The sequence below is a fragment of the Leptopilina heterotoma genome, unplaced genomic scaffold (assembly GCF_015476425.1).
Source record: "Leptopilina heterotoma isolate Lh14 unplaced genomic scaffold, ASM1547642v1 Lhet_172, whole genome shotgun sequence".
Lineage (NCBI taxonomy): Eukaryota > Metazoa > Arthropoda > Insecta > Hymenoptera > Figitidae > Leptopilina > Leptopilina heterotoma.
In genome coordinates, this window is record NW_025110888.1 from 487,066 (window position 1) to 507,389 (window position 20,324).

Sequence of the window (20,324 nt, forward strand, 5' to 3'; positions counted from 1 at the left end):
AAGTTTATTAAAAAAATTCGCAATGGTCACAATTTGAAAAGCAATAATCCCTCTTTAATTACACAGAAAGAAAAAAAAATTTTGTCAAAAATTGTTCCAGTTACGAATTTTTTTTTTTGCTTTTTTACATTTTTTGGTTTTATGAAACGGGCGAGTGAGAAAGCTGGCTATTAAAAGATTATAAAAAAAATTTCGCAGTGGTCACCATTTGAAGAGCAATAATTCCTCTTTAATTTCTGACTTTGAAAAAAAAATTTGGTCAAATATTATTTGAGTTATGAATTTTTTTTGTAATTTTTCAAATTTTTCGGTTTTTCTAATACGAGAGGGTGGGAACGCTGTTTATTAAAAGTTTATTACACAAAATTTGCAATTGTCATAATTTGAAAAGCAATAATCGCCCTTTAAATTCTGATAAAGAAAAAAAATTTGGTCAAAAATTGTTCCAATTATGGTTTTTTTTTACTTTTTCACATTTTTCGGTTTTTTGATAAAGCGGGTGGAAACGCTGGCTATTAAAAGTTTATTAAAAAAATTCGCAATGGTCACCATTTGAAGAGCAGTAATTCCTCTTTAATTTCTGACATTGAAAAAAAATTTGGTCGAAAATTATTTGAGTTATGAATTTTTTTTTAATTTTTAAAATTTTTCGTTTTTTCTAATACAAGAGGGTGGAAACGCTGGCTATTAAAAGTTTATAAAAAAAATTTTTTATTTTTTTTTTGAATTACTAAAAAATTTAAATGGTTTTTATTTTAAAAATGGATTCTAATTAAACTGAGTTGTAAAAATATAATGTATAAAGTTTACCTAACAATTTCCAGATTCATTTTATTTTAATTTAACACTCATAAACTTTCCAATTTCTATTCATTTTTAATATTTTTCTTCTTTCTTATATCTTATCTTTTTCAGAATTAATTTTTTTTGATAATTTATTCTGTGTAAAAAAAATCAAAAGAAATATTGAAATCAATTGAAATTTAACCTTCATTTTTATTTATTAACAGTTTCTGTAAAACAGTTAGAATCGACAACTTCATACTTAACAATTTCTTTTCTAAAAACTTTTGGTCGATTACGGTCGATTGTAATTGCCAAATATTTTTACATTATCTTTGCAATAAAGTATTTTTTCTTGAAGCACATTCACTGGATGTTAAATGGCACATGCCAAAATATATGCAAGTACTTTTCAAATACTTTTATTTGATTTTTGTGGAGTATCACTCGAATTAAGGTCGTTTTCAAATTTTGTACGCACGTGTTTCTTGTTATTTAAATTACAACAGTTTTTTGAAGACTCGGGGCACATTAATTTAATATGTCTCAAAATAATTCTAATAATTTGAACTTTTATTTCCCGTAAGTCATTTTTATGTGCCATTTGTCTTATTAATGAAAAATGATAAATATGTCGATTACTATTAAAAAGGTTAAAAGTGAGGGACAACTTTTAAAAGCTTATAACTTTTTTCACAATTAACAAATTTTTAATTTTCATACGGAAAAGTGTTCACTGTTTAATTAACTTTAAAAAGTAATAATAATTATTGATCTATTTAATAAATTAATGTAAAACCTTTTGGAACTGATTCATCTTATCAAGCTTTAATATTTCCAACAAAAATAAAGTAAAAAGTTATTGAAATTATCAAAATATATGCAAGGGACATGAAAGTTAAAGGTTCCAGAGATATGCCCTTAAAAAAGTGAGTGAAAAGTCATCCTCGCGCGAATTATTGTTAGTTAATTGTTTAAACAATGTTATTTAAATTACTATAGCAAATTATATTCATATATTGTTAAACTTTTTTTATTTTCACCTCCAAGCGGTTAATAATATTGTTTGTTGACATAACCTACATTTGACACCATTGTTAAAGGATTTTTGGTCTACCGAAACATTTAAAAAACAGACTGAAATTATACTGAAGCCAGTACAATTTCAGTTATTTTTCAGTCTATCCTTACGGCAGGGTATAGTCTAAAAACATTAAATTTGAATTACAAAAATGTCAAAAGGAAAATGTCTCACACCTGTGCTTCAAATTCTTTGATTGCTTCGACAATAGCTTCTTTAGGAGTCATTTCGAATTCATCAATATTTTGTTGCACAACTTCGTCATATGTTTCTTGACTTATAACACGAACCATATTTTATTATTATAGAAATTAAAAGTATAAATAAGTTCAACAAACACGTGTGAAAATTGTATTATAGAAACCTTCCTATATCCTACACAACTGTATTTGAAAATAAATATACATAACATATATACTTATTTGCATAGAAGTATATGTTTTTGACACAGTGAATACTATTACTGAACTCTATATACGAAGTCTTCATGTCAATCATGTCTATATATAACCAGTGACTGCAACAAAACAGACAAACCTTTTTTGGCAGAAATGTCGAAACGATGCGCACAAACAAAACTTATTTCTCGCGCATTGTGTTGAAAGAAAATTTTCGTTGAATTCAAAAAACTGAATTTAAATTGTAAACAAACACTATAATTTACTTAATTATTGAGTTTCTATAGAGAAATGCATGATTATATTAATAATTATTAATATTGATTTAATCTTATTTGTCTAATTTGTTATTTATTTGATTATTAATTTAAATATTTAGTGATTTACGTCTACTAAATTACTAAAAACGAAATTCCCTATGCTAGTGAATTATAGTGACTTCTGTATTTCTTTAAATTTACTATATTACCAAAGACGACACTAGACGTTAGGGCCAACGCAGAATAAATACGGATACGGAAACAGGGCATGCAAAAGAAAATGACAGAAGCTGTCTGTGTCTTTTTCTTTCTCATGCCGTTCCCGTGTCCGTATTGGCGTGTTCATTCTGCGTTGGCCCTGACGTCACAACACGACCAAGAAAAAGATAGTAGTTGTAGAAGCAGCTTTATGTTTTGTGTCATCACTGACGTAAACCGTGGACGTAAGCTACGTAAAGTGGTTGTCTTTGTAAAAACATTCGAAGCAAAATAATAATTTAATTCTACAAAATTTTATTTTGTTTAGAACAAAATTATTTTGCATTCAATAAAGAATTACTAAAATATTTGTCTAATTTATTTGTACAATTTGCTTTCTTTAAACCGTTGCTAAAGTAATGTTTAGATTTTGAGGTTAGAAAAGAATTTTATATGTTAAAGTTTTTATTAAAATTTTAAAATAACGTGATAAACAGTGCATTGTTCATATTAAATGTTTACAAAAATGACTTATAACATTGATTGTATTTTCAGTTTAGTGCTTTTATGTTTTTAATTAGGGAAACTATAAAAATATATAATATTATAAAAGAAAGGAGAATTTGTTATTTGTTTTGCAATTGTAATTAAAAACTATCTGCCGAATATTAATTTCATGTTTTCAAAATGGTATGTATTATTTTATCTAAATTTTTACTCAAATATCGGTAAAATTGAGTTGCAAAGAAAATTATATTTATAATTTTACACTTAAATGAATATCGAAATTTTGAATCTTTAACCTAAGAAATATTATATAAAGTTAATATAAAATGTTTAGAATATTTTCTTAAATTTAAACATGTTTCACTAATTTAATTTTTTGATTGATAAAAATATAATTATGTTAATCTTATTGGTTATTCTGTTTACAATGACAGGCAACTGCAAAGAATGATATTAGATTGCCAGCTGATATTCCTCAATTGTTGCTTGAAAAACATGCGAAATATCTCGTTTCCTATTCAATTAATAAAGATGATTATGTAAGTATGTTAATATTTTAATGACCCTTTTAATTATAAAAATCAGAAACATGATTCTCGAAAAATGTAATTATTCTTCAAAATTTTATTGAAATTTATCAAAGAAATTCAATTATTTTTAAAATCTTTGCTATAATTTATTTATTAGAGAATTTGAGTATTATTGTCAATACATTTTTAATTAAATTTCTTGAAAGAATTAAATTATTTTTGCAAATTTTAATGGAATTCTTTGAAATTATATCCAAAATAATTTTTATAAAATTCTCGTATAAATTTAATTAATTTCAACAATTTGTCAAAATTTAATTATTTTCAAAGTTTGTTATTTCTAAAAAATTTCACAAAAGAGTTCAATTATTTAAAAAGAAATTTTAATAAAATTCCTCTCAAGAATTCAATTATTTCAAAAAATTTTAATAAAATTTGCGAAATTAAATTACCTTCAGCAATTATAATAAAATTTTTTTTCAAAATTCAATTTTCAAGAACCTTAATAAAATTTTTTGCAAAATTCAATTATTTTCAGGAATTTTAATAAAATTCTTTGCAAAATTCAATTATTTTTAGAAATTTTAATAAAATCTTTTTTTAAAATTCAATTATTTTCATAAATAACAATATTCGTCACAAGAATTCAATTACTTTTAAAAGTAATAAAATTCTTCGAAGAAATTCAATTATTTCAAAATTTTTTAAAAAAATTTGCTTTATTTTCAAAAAATTTTCTCAATTCAATGTTTTTCAATATCTACTTTTTTATAGTCTTTATTTTATAAAGATAATTATTTATTTTCATAAATAATAAAAATTTCACAGGCATTAAATTATTTGCAAATACTCTTATAAAATTCTTTGGAGAATTTCAATTATTTTTAATATACAATTTTAATCAAATTTCTCGAAAAATGAAATTATTCTTAAAAATTTTATTAAAATTCTTCAAAAGAATTCAATAATTTGAAGTTTTGTTGATAAAATTCATTATGAGAATTCAATTTTAAGAAACATTTAATTATTCAAAAAATTATTTATTTTTGTATTTAAATAATTGAATTCTCGTAGAATTTTCTGATAAAAATTGATTTAAAAATTAATTTCAGTTAAAATTTTAGATTATATTTAAATATTAAAAGCATAAGAGTGTGAATTTTTAGAAATAATTGAATTTTAAAAAGGTTTCAAATTAAAATCTTTGAAAATTTGAACTTTTCATAGTTTTAATTAATAATTCTGTGGAATTATTTTTTTTTATATTTAATTGAAGAATGTCAGAATAATTGAAATTTTATAAAATTGAACTGTAAACAAAAGGATTTGAAAATTCTTAAAGAACTTTTTTAAAAATTATTTTAAAAAATTGATTTAAAGATGATCTTTTCGAATAATTTTACAATTAAAGAATATTAAGAGTGTTTTATAATATTTGTTTATATTTATTGCTTGCAAATACATTAATTAATTTAGTTTTAATTACCAAATATTGTATATTTTACAGACATATTGTATGACGGAACATTTGAGAATGTCGGGAATTTATTGGGGCTTGACAGCTTTAGATCTAATGGATCAATTGGACAGTATAAACAGAGAAGAAGTATTAGAATTTATAGGAAAATGCCAATATGATTGTGGAGGAATTGGTGCCAGTATCAACCACGATCCACATTTATTATACACTTTAAGTGCAATCCAAATACTTTGTATGTACGATGCACTGGATGTAATTAATGTTGATAAAGCTGTGAAGTACATCAAAGAAAGACAACAATCTAATGGTAGTTTCACAGGAGATATTTGGGGTGAAATTGATGTCAGATTTTCATTTTGTGCTGTAGCATCATTATCTCTGCTGGTAAAAATTCTTGTCAAATAGTTTTCTTTTTTAGAACAATATTATAATAAATTGCAGGTCTCGAACTAGGTTCTTTAAATCCCGTAAAGGTCAGTAAATTTGCTTGAACTCCGTAAAAGTCAGTTCTTTTGAAAAAAGGTCCGTAAAGGCCGTAATTTGATTGAGAAAAGACGAAAAGTTCGTAAATTGTAAGATATAATTTGGAGAATTTTAGAGAAATTACAAATAATTGTAGAAATTCAATTATTTTCAAAAGTAATAAAATTCTTCGCAGAAATTCAATTATGTTAAAATTTTTTTTTTAAATTCTCGTCAAAATTTTAATTATCTTAAGAATAATAAAATTCTTTTTAGGAATTCAATTATTTACACAAATAATAAAACTCATTACCGAATTTCAATTATTTTTAATACAATTTTAATCTTAAATTTTTATTCTTTTTATTCTTAAAAATTTTATTAAAATTCGTCAAAAGAATTCAATTATTTAAAAATTTATTGATAAAATTCTTTATATTCTTTATATTCTTTAGCATGAAATTATTCAATAAATTGTTTTTTTTATTTAAATAATTGAATTCTTGTAGAATTTTCTAATAAAAATTGATTTAAAAATGTATTTCAGTTGAAATTTTAGATTATAACTGAATATTAAAAGCATTAGAGCGAAAAATTTTAGAAATAATTGAATTTTGAAATTTTTTCAAATTAAAGTCTTTGAAAATCTGAATTTTTCATATTTTTAACTAACAATTTTGTGGAATTATTTTTTTTTAAAAAAATTTAATTGAATTTTTTTATATTATTTGAAGTCTTTATTTTCTAATATATATTTAATTGAAGAATTTACGAATAATTAAAATTTTGTAAAATTGAATATTGTAAACAAATGGATTTGAAAATTGTCAAAGAACGTTTTCGAAAATTATGAAAAATAATTGATTTAAAAAAGAATTTTAGTTAAAAATTCTCGAAAATAATAATTCATTTGATAATGATTTTATCACTAGGTCTCAGACTGGTTATATTTTTGGCAATAATGGGTCCGTAATTTTTTATTTTTGGTCCGTAAAGACCGTATTTTTAAATACTTTCACTGGTTCGAGCCCTGAAATTGGCATGTCATTTTAGAAAAACTTTCATTTGATTTAGATTATTAATACCACAACATAATATAAAAATGTTTTTTTATGTTAATGATTTAAATAATATAACGTTAAGAATTTTATAAATTTTGAGGTGGTTCATTCAACAGATGCATTCTGTTTAAATTATTAAATTTTAAAATTATTGACCTCTAGAAAAATAATTAATTAACATTCAAATACTATAATTAAAATTTGTTTCTAGAAAAACAAAAATAACAATTTTTGAGAAAAAAATTGACAATCAAATTTTCAACTAATGTGATATTTATTTGCCCTATAAATTTTATTTTAGGGTTGTATTTTTGTATTATTTATTGTTTCTTAACAAGTATATTTAGCATTGAATCTTTATTACAGGGCAGATTAGATGAAATTGACGTCGAAAAAGCTGTTGAATTTGTAAAAAGTTGTATGAATTTTGACGGAGGATTTGGTTCGAAACCAGGAAGTGAAAGTCATTCCGGTCTTATTTACTGCAGTCTTGGGCTGTTATCAATTACAGGTAGAGAGATAAATTTTTCTAACTTATATCTCAAATAGTACAAAATTTTTTGTCAAGTTTGTAACAAATAATAAATTGTCTTCTGATGTCAACTTTACAGTTCATACTTGCTTAAGATTTTCAAAAGAAGTTTTCATATATATTTTATATTTATTTATTTATTTAATATACATTCCCGCAGTCCAATATTGGACCATAAATGGGTAACTAGAGAAATATAAAACAATTAAGTAACAAAATTATTAATAGTAAGAAAAATTTTATAATTTTGTAACAAAAACAATTTTTCTCTTTCCAAACTTAATAGTTTTAAAAGTTTTCTTTTATTTTATGGTTGCTCACGAAATCCGATAACATATAGTTTTTTGCGCATTCAGTAAATTTAATTTGCGATGCCATAAACAAATCCATATTTAGGCGAAAGTTTCTATACATATATTATTAATATGGTAACACGCATAAAAAATCGGAGATGTCCTAATCAACCCTAAATCATCCTTATTTCTATAAAATGGTAAACTTGTTCGCGATGACAAACGAGGTATCCTAAAACTAAATACTTCTAATAATTTTTGACAATCAAAGTCGTATTTTATAATTTTAAATAAAAAAATCATTGCATTGCGTCGCTCTGCCAAAGTTAAAAAGAAAAAACCTTGACAAAGAGAAACATAGTCACATCCACGTATAGGGTAAAAATTACCCCAATAACCCCCGAGTAACAATTTTCGAGTGAATCCGTTAAATTTTTAAAAATTCGTCAGTCATATTGGATCCGACATTTTGAATTTTTGAAAACTAATAGCAGATTCGTAATCAGCGACCCCAAAAACCCCCAAGTAACAAGTTTTAAGTAAATCCGTTTCTAAAACTAGCTTGTAGAGTATTTAAAATCGCTTGGATTGACGTATTTTTGAACCTCAAACGTTCAGAAATTACGAAATTATTATAGTGTTCTAGAAACCAAAAATTGTGAAAAATATCATTTTCTTAACTTTTTTGTTAAATAACTATTATATATTACTTATATTATTATCTCTGATCGGTTAAACATATTTTTTTCTCGTCCTTTATAGAAAAATATTAAATACGTATTTTTATTTTTGTACCTATAATTGCCCAAATTTTCGAGTAATGAATTTTCGAAATTTAGGATTTTTAAAAGTAGACCTATTTTCAGTAGCTTATATCTTTGAAAGTATTGAGTTTAGAAAACAGTTGTCAAAGAAATAAAATTTTGATTTTTCTTCAATTATATTTAAGTAAAAAAAAATTTTTTTTTAATTTTTAACCTCTTCTTTGTGGAGCTGAAATATTTTAAACTGATCCAAAAATGTGTAAGACCTTTTCATCAATTAAATCACTTGAAACTTGTTACTCGGGGGTTTTTGGGGTCGCTGATTACGAATCTGAAGTCGGATTTTCAAGATTTAAAATGTCGCATGACAAATTTAACCATTGGATTCGCTTGAAACTCGTTACGTGGGGTGTTTTTGGGGTCACTGATTACAAATAAAGAGTCGGATTCTTAAAATTTAAACTACCGAATCTAACATTGCTATGAATTTGGTATTTTATGAATTTAAAAATTTAGTAAATGTTTAGGCAAATGATTATTATTATTTTCTTTTTTTAAAACAATGTACGTAGAACCTTGCAAGTTACTTCTAATTTTGAAATAATATTTAGCTTGATAAATTGCAAAATTAAGAATAACTGCTAATTTGTAGATTCTTTGTGTAAAGAGTTAGTAAATAACAATTATTTATTTAAGCAATTACTGAATTGTTAAATTCATAAAATTTCTTCATGTTATACTTTTTAGCTTTTAGTAACTGCAAAATTAAAAAAAAAAATTGCAAGCTTCTATGTGCTTTGTGTCAGGACTTCGCAAGTAGCAACAATTATTTGTTTAAAGAATTGTAACATCGATAATTTTATGTTTAATTTTTCTTTGTTATTATATTAGGTCGATAAATTGCAAAATTACGAAAAAACAGCATTTCTGTAAGTGTAGGAAGAAAGAAACGTTTACCTACACTGTAAAAAATTTCTGAATTTTATCCGATAATATGAACGGGAATTTTTCCGAAATTAGGGGGAAATCAGTTTTTCTGAATATTTAATAGGAAATATTTCCGAAAGTTTTTTTCATGACGTGTTACACGTAAGGGGTTAATTAAAAAAAATAATTTTTTTAAATTACTGAAAAGTTAAAGAAAAACTAAAATTTTGTTTCTTTGACAACTATTTTTTAACTCAATATTTTTAAAGTTTTAAGCTAGGTACTGAAAATAGGTCTACTTTTAAAAAATCCTAAATTTAAAAAAAAATCTGATTTAAATTTTGGCACGTATTATTGAATTTAATAGAAAAAGTTAATAATTCAACAAATATTCACGATTACAGGTCATTTACATTTAGTGGAGGTTGATAGATTAGGATGGTGGTTATCAGAAAGGCAATTAACATCTGGTGGATTAAATGGTAGACCAGAAAAATTACCAGATGTTTGCTACTCCTGGTGGGTTTTATCATCTCTTTCAATTCTGGGGCGATTGCATTGGATAGACAAAGAAAAATTGGTAATCATTTTTAATGTGTAGTAAATTTTCTTGTATTCCAACTTTTTAGTGAATTGTTAATAAGAGAAATATAATTTTCAGCTAAATTTCGTAATGTCATGTCAGGACGTAGAAACTGGAGGTTTCAGCGATCGACCTGGAGATATGGTTGATCCATTTCACACCTTATTTGGTTTAACAGCTATATCTTTACTGGACAGTAATACTACTTTGAAACCAATTAATCCAACATATTGCATGCCACAGTATGTCATAGATCGTTTAGGTTTGAAGCCTTCTCGATTAGAAAGATGATTTTCCATCCATCGGGACCTGTTTCTAACGAACAGTTTCTAATTTAACTTACAGATGGAAGCACTTATTAGATAAACTGAGAATACCCTGAACTATATTATAATTAAAATAATTTTCTTCATATCTAGAGCCGATAGAAAATTGGAACCGTCTTTTTACTTTAAACGAATGACAAATGATTTCTGTAGTGATACTTTCGCTTTTCTCACTTATGTCAAATGTTCATTTAATATTTTTTAATTAGCAGAAGTGATTAGTTGCACCTAATATTATTGTATGTATTGTAATATTTAATATATAGTAATGCTGTACATTAAAATTAAAATGTTACTTTCAAGATAATATTATAGTAACTTATGGTAATATTATTGTAACGTTTCAGTAATAATGCACAGTAATCACAAAAATACAGGTAAATTATCCTTTATATGCATAACTATCAGACAGTGTTAAATTCACTTTCTAATTGCTACTTGAAGAAATGATCCCTCCTACAATCTTCAAAGAAGAAAGTGCTTTATTTAATTTGTTCTCATTTATCAATTGAATTGAGTCTTGCATTTGAATAAGGTTTTTATTACGCTTAAACTTGAATAAGACTTGTTAATACACGAAACTTTGAATAAGAATTATATTTCAGAGAATAATGAATAAGAACTTATATTAACTTTTCAATAAATCATTATATGAACGGGAAGAAACGAATTATTATTTATTAATTTTTATTATTATTATTATTATTATTATTGAAGTACCAAAATACCTATATAAAATTCTATGTTCTGCAGAATTATAATTACAAAAGTTACAATAATATTTCTATGCAATATTAATATAATACTAGCAATAATTCACTTTTTTAAATAAAATTAGCAATTTAAAAAAAAACGTAAAAATTTTTAATTCAATTTTTTGTTATAAAAATAAAATATGAATTTTAATATTATTATAAATATAATAATTATATATTCTGACATAGGGAATTTGGGGAAAAGTCAAGAATTTTTATTAAAAGTACAGAAAAAATTAAATTTTTAGAATTCATAAGAAAATTCTGAATTTTTGTGTCTTTTTTGTTTGTCTCATAAAGTATAAAATTAACACGAATTCTAATACAAAACCTTCAATTTTTTCAATTTCTGACAAAAATTTCTATTTAAATAACTTAAATCTTGAACAACTATCATAAAATAAATAATGAATAATTTTACTTAAATAGTTCAAAATTTTAAAAGAGTTGCGTTTACAATTTTCATAAATAAATGAAACGGTTTCAATTTGAAATTTCATAAAATTTAAATGTTAAATGAATTTAATTAGAAATTTTAATGAACTTAGATTTTTGAAAAATTTTAATAATTCAAAATCTTCTAAAATTAGTTAAATTTGTCAATATATATTTAATTTATTATTAAAAATAATGGATTTATAGAGGAATTTTAATTAAAAACACTAAAAAAATTGAATTTTCAAGAAGTTACAAATGATTGCAGAAATTCCATTGAGGGGCTGGATGCCTTAATGTGTTACGCGCCATTCACTTAACATAGCGCGTAACACTTTATAGCATCCAGTCCCTCAATTATTTTCATAAGTAATAAAATTCTTATCACAAAATTCAATAATGTTTAAAATTCACAAAAAAATCTCGACAAAATCCCAATTGTCAATCCCAATCCTAATCTTTTTTAATAAAAAAATTCTTCTTTAAAATTCTTTTATTTTCAAAAATTTTAATAAAATTCTTTTCAAAATTTCAATTATTTTCAAAAATTTTCCTCATTTCAATGATTTTTATTATCTACTGTTTTAATAAAATTACCTAAAAGTATTCAATTATTAAAAAACATTTGAATAAAATTGTACGCAAGCATTTGATTATTTTCATAAATAACAAAAATTTCACAGGATTTCAATTATTTAAAAATAATGCAATGAAAATTCGTTTAAGAAATTCAATTATTCTCCTAAATAATAAAATTCTTCACAGGATTTTAATCATTTTTAATTAAATTTTAAGTAAATTCTTCGAAAAATGAAATTATTTTCAAAAATGTTATTAAAATTTTTCGAAAGAATTCAATTATCAATTATTTTTAATAATTTTTGCAAAAGTTCCTTGAGAATTTTCAAATTTGTTTGTTTACAATTGAATTTTACGAAATTTCAAATATTCGAAAATTCTTCAATTAAATATATTTATTAGAAAATAAAAACTTCAAATAATTTCAAAAAAATCAATTAAACTTTTTAAAAAAAATTAGTTCTACAGAAATGTCAGTTAAAATCATATAAAATTCAAATTTTCTACGAGAATTCAATTATTTAAATACAAAAATAAATAATTTATTGCATAAATAAATGTTTCTCAAAATTGAATTCTCATAAAAAACTTTATCAACAAATTTTTAAAAAATTGAATTTTTTCGACGAATTTTAATATAATTTTCAAGAATAGTTACATTTTTCGAGGAAAACAATTGAAATTGTATTTAAAATAATTGAAATTCTATGATGAGTTTTATTATTCATGAAAATTATTGAATCTTTGTAAAAAAATTTATTACATTTTTTTACATATAATTGATAATTTTAACACTCGATCCTATTTAATTATTATAAAACATTAAGAAATCAATCACTCCGAGTCTTTGACTCGGAGTAATTGTTATCTTTATATTTTATAACAATATTTTTAAAGTTGATTCATTTCAAAAAGGTTTTAATAACATTTTTTCCTTTACTTTCTAAAAATTCAAAAATTTTCAGTTTTATTTTCAATTAAATTTTCTAATTGACTAATATAATTTATAAACATTTTTTTCCTTTATTTTTTAAAAAAACTTTGAATTTTATTAAAACAACAATTGAACTTAACCCCTTGACTGTGGATGACGTGTATACATGTCATGAAAAAAACTGGCCCAAACAGTGGATGATGTGTATACACGTCATGGCCCAAACAAGAAAACATCTTAACGTATATTCGCAAAAATTTTTATTTGGGGGTTTTTGGGGTCGCTGATCACGATTCTGAAGTCAGATTTTCAAAATAAATAATTTTTTATCCAAAATGTTCGCCAAAAATTTTTAAAAATTTTAAAAGTGGATAAATTATTTAAAAAATTTTTACTCGGGCAGGGTGGCCGCAAGTCAGGGAAAAACTGGAAATCAGGGAAAAGTCAGTGAATTTTGATCGAAAAACACCCGAATAACGAATTTTAAGCGTATCCAATGAATTTTTCCAAATCGTGTCCGCCATTTTGAATTTTAAAAAACTAATATCATATTCGTAATCAGCGACCACGAAAACCCCCGAGTAACGGATTTTAAGCGAATCCAATGAATTTTTTAAAATCGTGTCCGCCATATTGGATGTCATAAAAATTTATTCACAAGAAGGTCTTACACATTTTTGGACCATTTTGTTATATTTTAGCTACACACTGAAGGGGTTAAGAAATAGAATTGATGCAATTTATTTCCTTATGAAAATTGAGAATTTTCTACAAAAATATTAAGAAACAGGAGTATCTAATGTTTTTTTTCCTAAAAGAAAAAAATGAGGTTGTAAACAATATTGTTATATTTAGATACACCAAAGAAAATAATATTTTTGTTCATATATAAAGTTAGCTGTAAACTTTCTTTTACTTATAATTCCATGTATGGGAATGCAATTCTACAACAAATCAGAATTGTGGAATTATAATACTTTAAAATTTGAATTTTGAATTCTGAAATAAAAGTATTCTGTTTACACGTGAAAAATGAGTAATTTTATTATTGCCTGTAAAAAAAGTATTCTTTTTCTCTTTTTCTCCATTCTCTTTATGACGCGATAATTCCTTATGAAAGGATATGGCGCATGTATGCGTGTACTCGAGCGATGCGCTTTATTCGCTTATAGCGTTAAAGGAGGTTTGGGCTGCAATATGTCAGAGCGAAAGCAGTGGGAAGGGTTTGGACATCATATTAACGGCCATGACGTACGAGGCACGAAGCACGAGGCGCAATGTGCTTTACGACCTTCCCCTCCCGCGAAGAGAAGAGATTAGTCGAGCGTGAAATCAATTACCTTCCTTCCCTTTCTCTCTATCTTCCGTTTTCACTCCAACAAAAACCCCTTTCAAACTGGATTTTATCCCTCCCTGATCAGTGGCGTAACTTTACTATCCATTAGAGTGATTTCAATAATATTTTTAAAACCACATGAAAATCCTATACCTACTTGTATCTGATGAATAGTTATTCTCATAAATCCAATTGTTTCTGATTTTACATATCTTGTCCGAAGATTAATAATGTTGCACGGTTTGACAGAAAGATGTTTTATCAAAATTATCTGGTACCTTCGAGTTTCTTTTTGTGACTGATAGTTCGAGGTGCCAGGCAGTCAATTCAATACTTCTTAAAATCAAAAAGAAATGCCCCGACCCTAAGAAATAATAGCATAAAACCAATAAAAGTTAAGTAAATTAAATTATAAGTATACGAAAAATTCGCTGTACATATACATTGTCATCAAAATTTTAGAAAAATCAATTCTTCTCTATTGCTCACGTCGATTTGCAGATAGAAAAGAATCCAAATTTTCTATTTTTCTTAATGCGCAAAGTTTTATGGTATTAAATGTTTTTGAAAAAATATGGAGCTAGTGAAAAATGAAAATATGGTTGAAAAACGCAAAGTGCTTACGATAAAATATAAAATGCTCTTACTGAAAGGAATTTTCATGTGTTCAATATTTAACGTCAAGTTTTGAAACCTAACCCCACTTTCTAGTGGAATCTTGAGTGGTAGTGAGTCAATTTAGTGGAATAGAAATTTCTACTGATTTGCTGTTGATTCTGATTATTTTGAATGCGCGTTTCATATTTTTGTGAAGTCAATTCAGAATAATATATTTTTTTGAAATTTTGGTGGTTCCCGTGGAATAGAGCTCCGAGGTAAATTCGCCTATTAAGAAGAATACAATTTTTGAATTCTTTTCAATTCTACGCTTCTTACCGGGTAGTGTAATTCGGGAGGCTAGGAAGTCAGACCAATAGTTTCTAAATCGAAAACAAATTGTGACGCGATCTGAAGAAAGGGACCTTAGAAGCAAATCATTTTAACCCTGCTAAAAATAAAATCAGGAATAAAGAGAAAATGTCAGAAATTTTGATGTTTTGTGACTACTTTGACGTTTCCTGAAGCTTTTGGTTAATTCTGACTAAAGGATTTTTTATGCTCCTGTTGAATCCTGATGTTTATGGATTGCGATTATTGAGCATTGAAATCTGTTTTTTATTTACAGCCCCTCACCGAAATCTGCCGTGTGATATAAAAACTTAGTTAACTGACATTTTGGTGAAAAATGAGTTTTTGGTATCAATGAACTCGTAAGAAAAAACTGCGTCTAATAGTTATAGTTTACATTTTTTTGCGAATTATTGTTTGTAAAAAATTTATGTTAAAAATCTAAGAAATTGCAGAAAATGAAGGAATATTTGATAAAAAGTTAAGGAAAGGACTTTGCGTAGTCCAAAAAACAAACGAGGCTACGAGCTCGAATGTAAGATTTGAAGGAAAAACTTAGTTAAAGGCATTTGTGTGTTTTTTGTATCAAATAAATAGTCGAGTCTGAGCGTTGGATTTGAAATAAAAACTTTGCATCTGCAACGCTTGCAATTACCTAAGTTATTCCGTCAAAAAGTCAGTCGAGACAGAGCCGAACGACTACTTAACTACATTCGGCTAAACTCGGTTTATCCTCGGGACGCAAGCAGCAAGCAGCCGTCTCCTTACCACATGACGTCATTGTCAGTTAGGTAAGTTTTTCCATCAAATCGGAGGACTGAGCTCGCGTACATTTTTGTTGAGCAACTACGCAAAGGACTTTACCTAACTTTTTACTTCATATTTGCATTCGGTGCAAATTGCAAAGTGCATTTTTTCATATAATTTGTTTAAATAATTAATTTTTTATTTCATAATTAAATAGAGAACCATCATTATACCCAGTATGTGAAGTTGAATTGAACAATTTTTTAATTTTTATTAGGGTTCTGAAAGCAAACAGTTTTTCCTTATTTTCTCGTTTCGATATAAATGTCATTTAACTAAGTTTTTATTTCAAACGGCAGAAATATGGTCGGTAAATGTTTTATATCGTTAAAATTTGAAATTTGTGCGTAGCCCTTTTTTCACAATAGAATCGCGGGTCTATTGTTGCGAGTTTCGGGTTTCTAACCTAATTTTTATTGCTGAAAAGTTTTGCAGTTTTAAAATTGCAAGTAAAATGAATATAAATTCAAAATCTAGAAATCTCCACAATTACAAAAACCGCTGCCAAGTTGTACATTTTTATAATTTTGGTGTGCATTTCATGAACACTTTGCTTCCTCATAGAAATAATAATAATTGAAATATAAGAATTACTTTTTATAAAAGTGTTAAAAATCATTAAATCTTGGTCAAAAAAATGTGTTTTTATATATATTCTATAAGATGGTACTACAAAAACTCAATACAAAACAAAACTAAACTTCTACATTTTTCAACAAAATTTTCAAAAAAGTCTTATTTTCTAAAATTTTTGATTTTTTAAAGTTTAATATTTCCGGTTAATATGAACGAAAAATGTTCAATTAGGGCTCAAAAGATGCGTGTGAAAAAACTCTACAAAACTAAAGAAAAACATTTATAAGTGTCCTAACATTTTTTTAAGTTATGTCCAAAAAACGTTTTTTTACAAAATGAAAAATGCAAAAAAAAATTAATTAAACTTTATGAATCGGGCTGAAAATACTCTCATTTTATGTCCCCCGGGGAGACCTACAATTTAAAAAAAAATTGAGGCCTTTAGCTCTTTCTTGTTCTGAGATATTGAGGCAAATGTAATGTTAGTACACACACACACACACACACATCGGGACAAATTTTTAAAATCCGTTTTTTTGACTTCGGAGGTCAAAATACGTCGAAATTTTTTTTTATTTATTTAGAACATTTATACGGGGAGTTCCTGTGCATATATAAAGTACTAAAGTATTAGGCATAATAAAAAAAAATTATAAATATGTCAAAAAATGACAATCCAAAATTTTGCTAATACAAAGCTTCCTTTATGAGGAAGCAATATCTAAAATTTATTATAAAAAACATTTTTTTAAGAAAACTGTAACGTATCTCGAAAACCGTAATTGATAAATAAAAAAGGATATCATTTTTGAATTTAAGTTCTAAAGCATACATAATAATAAGCATACATAATAAGAGCATATGAGGAGCCGGGAAGAAGAACTCGCCGAGCGCTCCAACGCATGCGTTAATACCAGTCGGGCAGCAGTGACAGGCCCAGAGGCGCTCACTGCTCCCCGACTGATATTAGAGAATACGTTCGCGCGCTCGGCGAGTTCTTCTTCTCGGCTCCTCATATTGTTAGATGAATTCTAAGTCGATGAAAAGTATAAAAATAAGTATGAAGTATAATAAAAGTATGAAAAGTATAATGTTTAAATAAATATGAATATAAACAAATAAAAAGATTTCCCTTCAATTTTATGACGGTCAGTTGACCATTTTCCAGGTAAAAAAGGGTATCGACTTTGTATAAAAAACCTGACTACTTTTGAAGCTTTCTGATTAAACATGACTCAAGCCTGACGTTCTCTGGCTGCAATCGTAACAAATGCAGCCTAAAATCATCAGAGATTCTGACTAAATTTCTGTCGTTTTGTGATTTTATTTTTAGTAGGGAAGGTTGGGTTAGCTTACTTTTTTCTTGTTTGAAAGTTTCTTTTTACTTATTTCGAATTAAAATCAGTGTTTATTAAATAAATTAGTTTTAATTTATAATTGTAATATACTAAATAACAACTATTAAAATTTCTTGTTGATTAGTTTTAGAATAATGAAAAACAATAACCGCATAAATTAATTGCTTAATTTAAAAAGTATACATCGATAAAATTGAGGCTCCGGATCTTAAAAGGGCACACGCGCGAACACACGGCAAATAATTTGGCCCCTGGAGATAAAATTTTGAAGTTGTTCAAAATGAATTTTAAATTATTGTTTCTTATACAGAATTTCAAGGCGAAACTTTTTTTCTAATAAAAATTTTTTATATAATTTCTCGTTTTCACGTAAATTGAAAAAGCGTGATTTTTTAAGTTAAGAAATTTTAATGAATTTTTGACTTCAACTCGTGACTACTTCGTTGAATATTAATATTTTTTCACAAAATTTACACACAATATTCTTCAAACTATTCCAAGAGTGAAACAATATTTGGAAATTTAAAAAAAAATTGTATGTCAAAGTAAATAATTATTTAAATAATTTTGTCGGAAAAATGATTCTCCTATTTTCAATTGAAAAAGTTGAGTGACGAATTTTCGTTTTCGGAAAACTTTCAGCGACAAAAATGTTCATTAATATGTTAGGAAGTTTTTTGGAAAATATCTCGCCATTTGATAATAAATTCAAGACAATAGAGCAATTTAACATCGTCGCGCTCTGCTGTAAAATTGCGGCGTGGCGGCACACGTGTAGCATGGCCGCCATTACAAGACCAATGTATATATAGTTAGACATGGTTTACGTTTACAGCAGAGCGCGACGATGTTAAAATTGCTCTATTGTCTTTAATTTATTATCAAATAGCGAGATATTTTCCAAAAAACTTCCTAACATATTAATGAACATTTTTGTCGCTGAAAGTTTTCCGAAAACGAAAATTCGTCACTCAACTTTTTCAATTGAAAATAGGAGAATCATTTTTCCGACAAAATTATTTAAATAATTATTTACTTTGACATACAATTTTTTTTAAATTTCCAAATATTGTTTCACTCTTGGAATAGTTTGAAGAATATTGTGTGTAAATTTCGTGGAAAAATATTAATATTTAACGAAGTAGTCACGAGTTGAAGTCAAAAATTCATTAAAATTTCTTAACTCAAAAAATCACGTTTTTTTCAATTTACGTGAAAACGAGAAATTATATAAAAAATTTTTATTAGAAAAAAAGTTTCGCCTTGAAATTCTGTATAAGAAACAATAATTTAAAATTCATTTTGAACAACTTCAACATTTTATCTCCAGGGGCCAACTTATTTGCCGTGTGCTCGCGCGTGTGCCCTTTTAAGATCCGGAGCCTCAAATGTAAACCTAGCGCCTTTGCCCCACTCTCCGCCCTATAGGTTAGATAATTTAAAAAATTAATTAAATGAAATTCAAATTAGAAAATATAATTATATTCAATATTATAATTGTTAATAAATTATATTTTATTTGTCTTGAAAAAAACTTAAGTACTTTCTAAATTTAAAATAAATGCAATTAATTTATAATTAGTTAAGTAAAATTAAGCAATACAATAACAAAGAACTCTTAATCTCATTATTTAATTAAAATACAAACTAATTCTATAAAAAAAGAGCTTTGAAAAAATCAAGAAATCTTATTATTAAAGCAATTATTAAATTATTCCAAAGAAAAAATATAAATAAAAACGGTTTAAAAGTAAAATGTTTTATAAATTAGTTATTAAAAAAAATTTCCACATTTCTTTCAACAATAATAATAATAATAATAATAATCCGTGCCCGGTTGGAACTTTTGTTCTAATTGGAACTTTTGTTTTACCCGGGGCGCATTAGAACCTGTTCTTTTGCGCGGGGTTGCTGGTCCTCTATCGGACGCGTGCCAGGTGGCGGATAGGTTAGCTTCCTAGAAATAGGTGGTATCGAGGAAATCAAATACTCGACGCGGACCAAAACCAGCAAACAAGAAACATCCATCATGAGCGATTGTAAAAACGAGGAAGAGTACCTGCGGGGTAATGCTACGGCTAAATCCCTCACTGGTTCCGATCGTCAAGCGCTTTCGAGCGTGAGGGCGGTGGCCAGTGGCCCAAGGATGCAGGAGTGCAACAACGCGTTGGTAGTGCCACAGATCATCGTGGACAGGTCGGAGAGACGAGGGAGTACGAGCAGCGTGACGAGTCAAGCCAGCTGCATTTCTGTCTTCAGTAATGCCTCGGCAAAGGACATTGCAAGCTGCAACCAAGATCGAGATGAATGCGTTAAGCTGCGGGAGGAAGAGACAGCCAGCATTCTAGAAATGGAGGAGGAGGTCAGCAAGATGCTGAAGTCCTGTGAAGTCCAGAAGAATGTCAATAGGA

General features: G+C 26.3%; 2 protein-coding genes across 2 annotated transcripts in view; one reads left to right on the forward strand and one right to left on the reverse strand.

Annotated features, from left to right (window-relative positions):
* LOC122499688 (armadillo repeat-containing protein 6 homolog) overlaps positions 1-2,300 on the reverse strand; it is a 41,828-nt gene extending 39,528 nt beyond the window's left edge. The window contains exon 1 of the mRNA XM_043608162.1: positions 2,041-2,300. Coding sequence (XP_043464097.1) covers positions 2,041-2,157 — 117 coding nt within the window. The 5' untranslated portion in view covers positions 2,158-2,300. The remainder of the gene's footprint in view (positions 1-2,040) is intronic.
* Positions 2,301-2,947: 647 nt separating this feature from the next.
* Positions 2,948-10,786, forward strand: LOC122499698 (geranylgeranyl transferase type-2 subunit beta). Its single transcript, XM_043608178.1, has 6 exons — positions 2,948-3,410; positions 3,662-3,766; positions 5,265-5,621; positions 7,127-7,271; positions 9,681-9,856; positions 9,938-10,786. The coding sequence occupies exons 1-6, from the start codon at positions 3,408-3,410 to the stop codon at positions 10,148-10,150; spliced, it is 999 nt and encodes a 332-aa protein (XP_043464113.1). The 5' UTR covers positions 2,948-3,407; the 3' UTR covers positions 10,151-10,786.
* Positions 10,787-20,324: the final 9,538 nt, after the last annotated feature.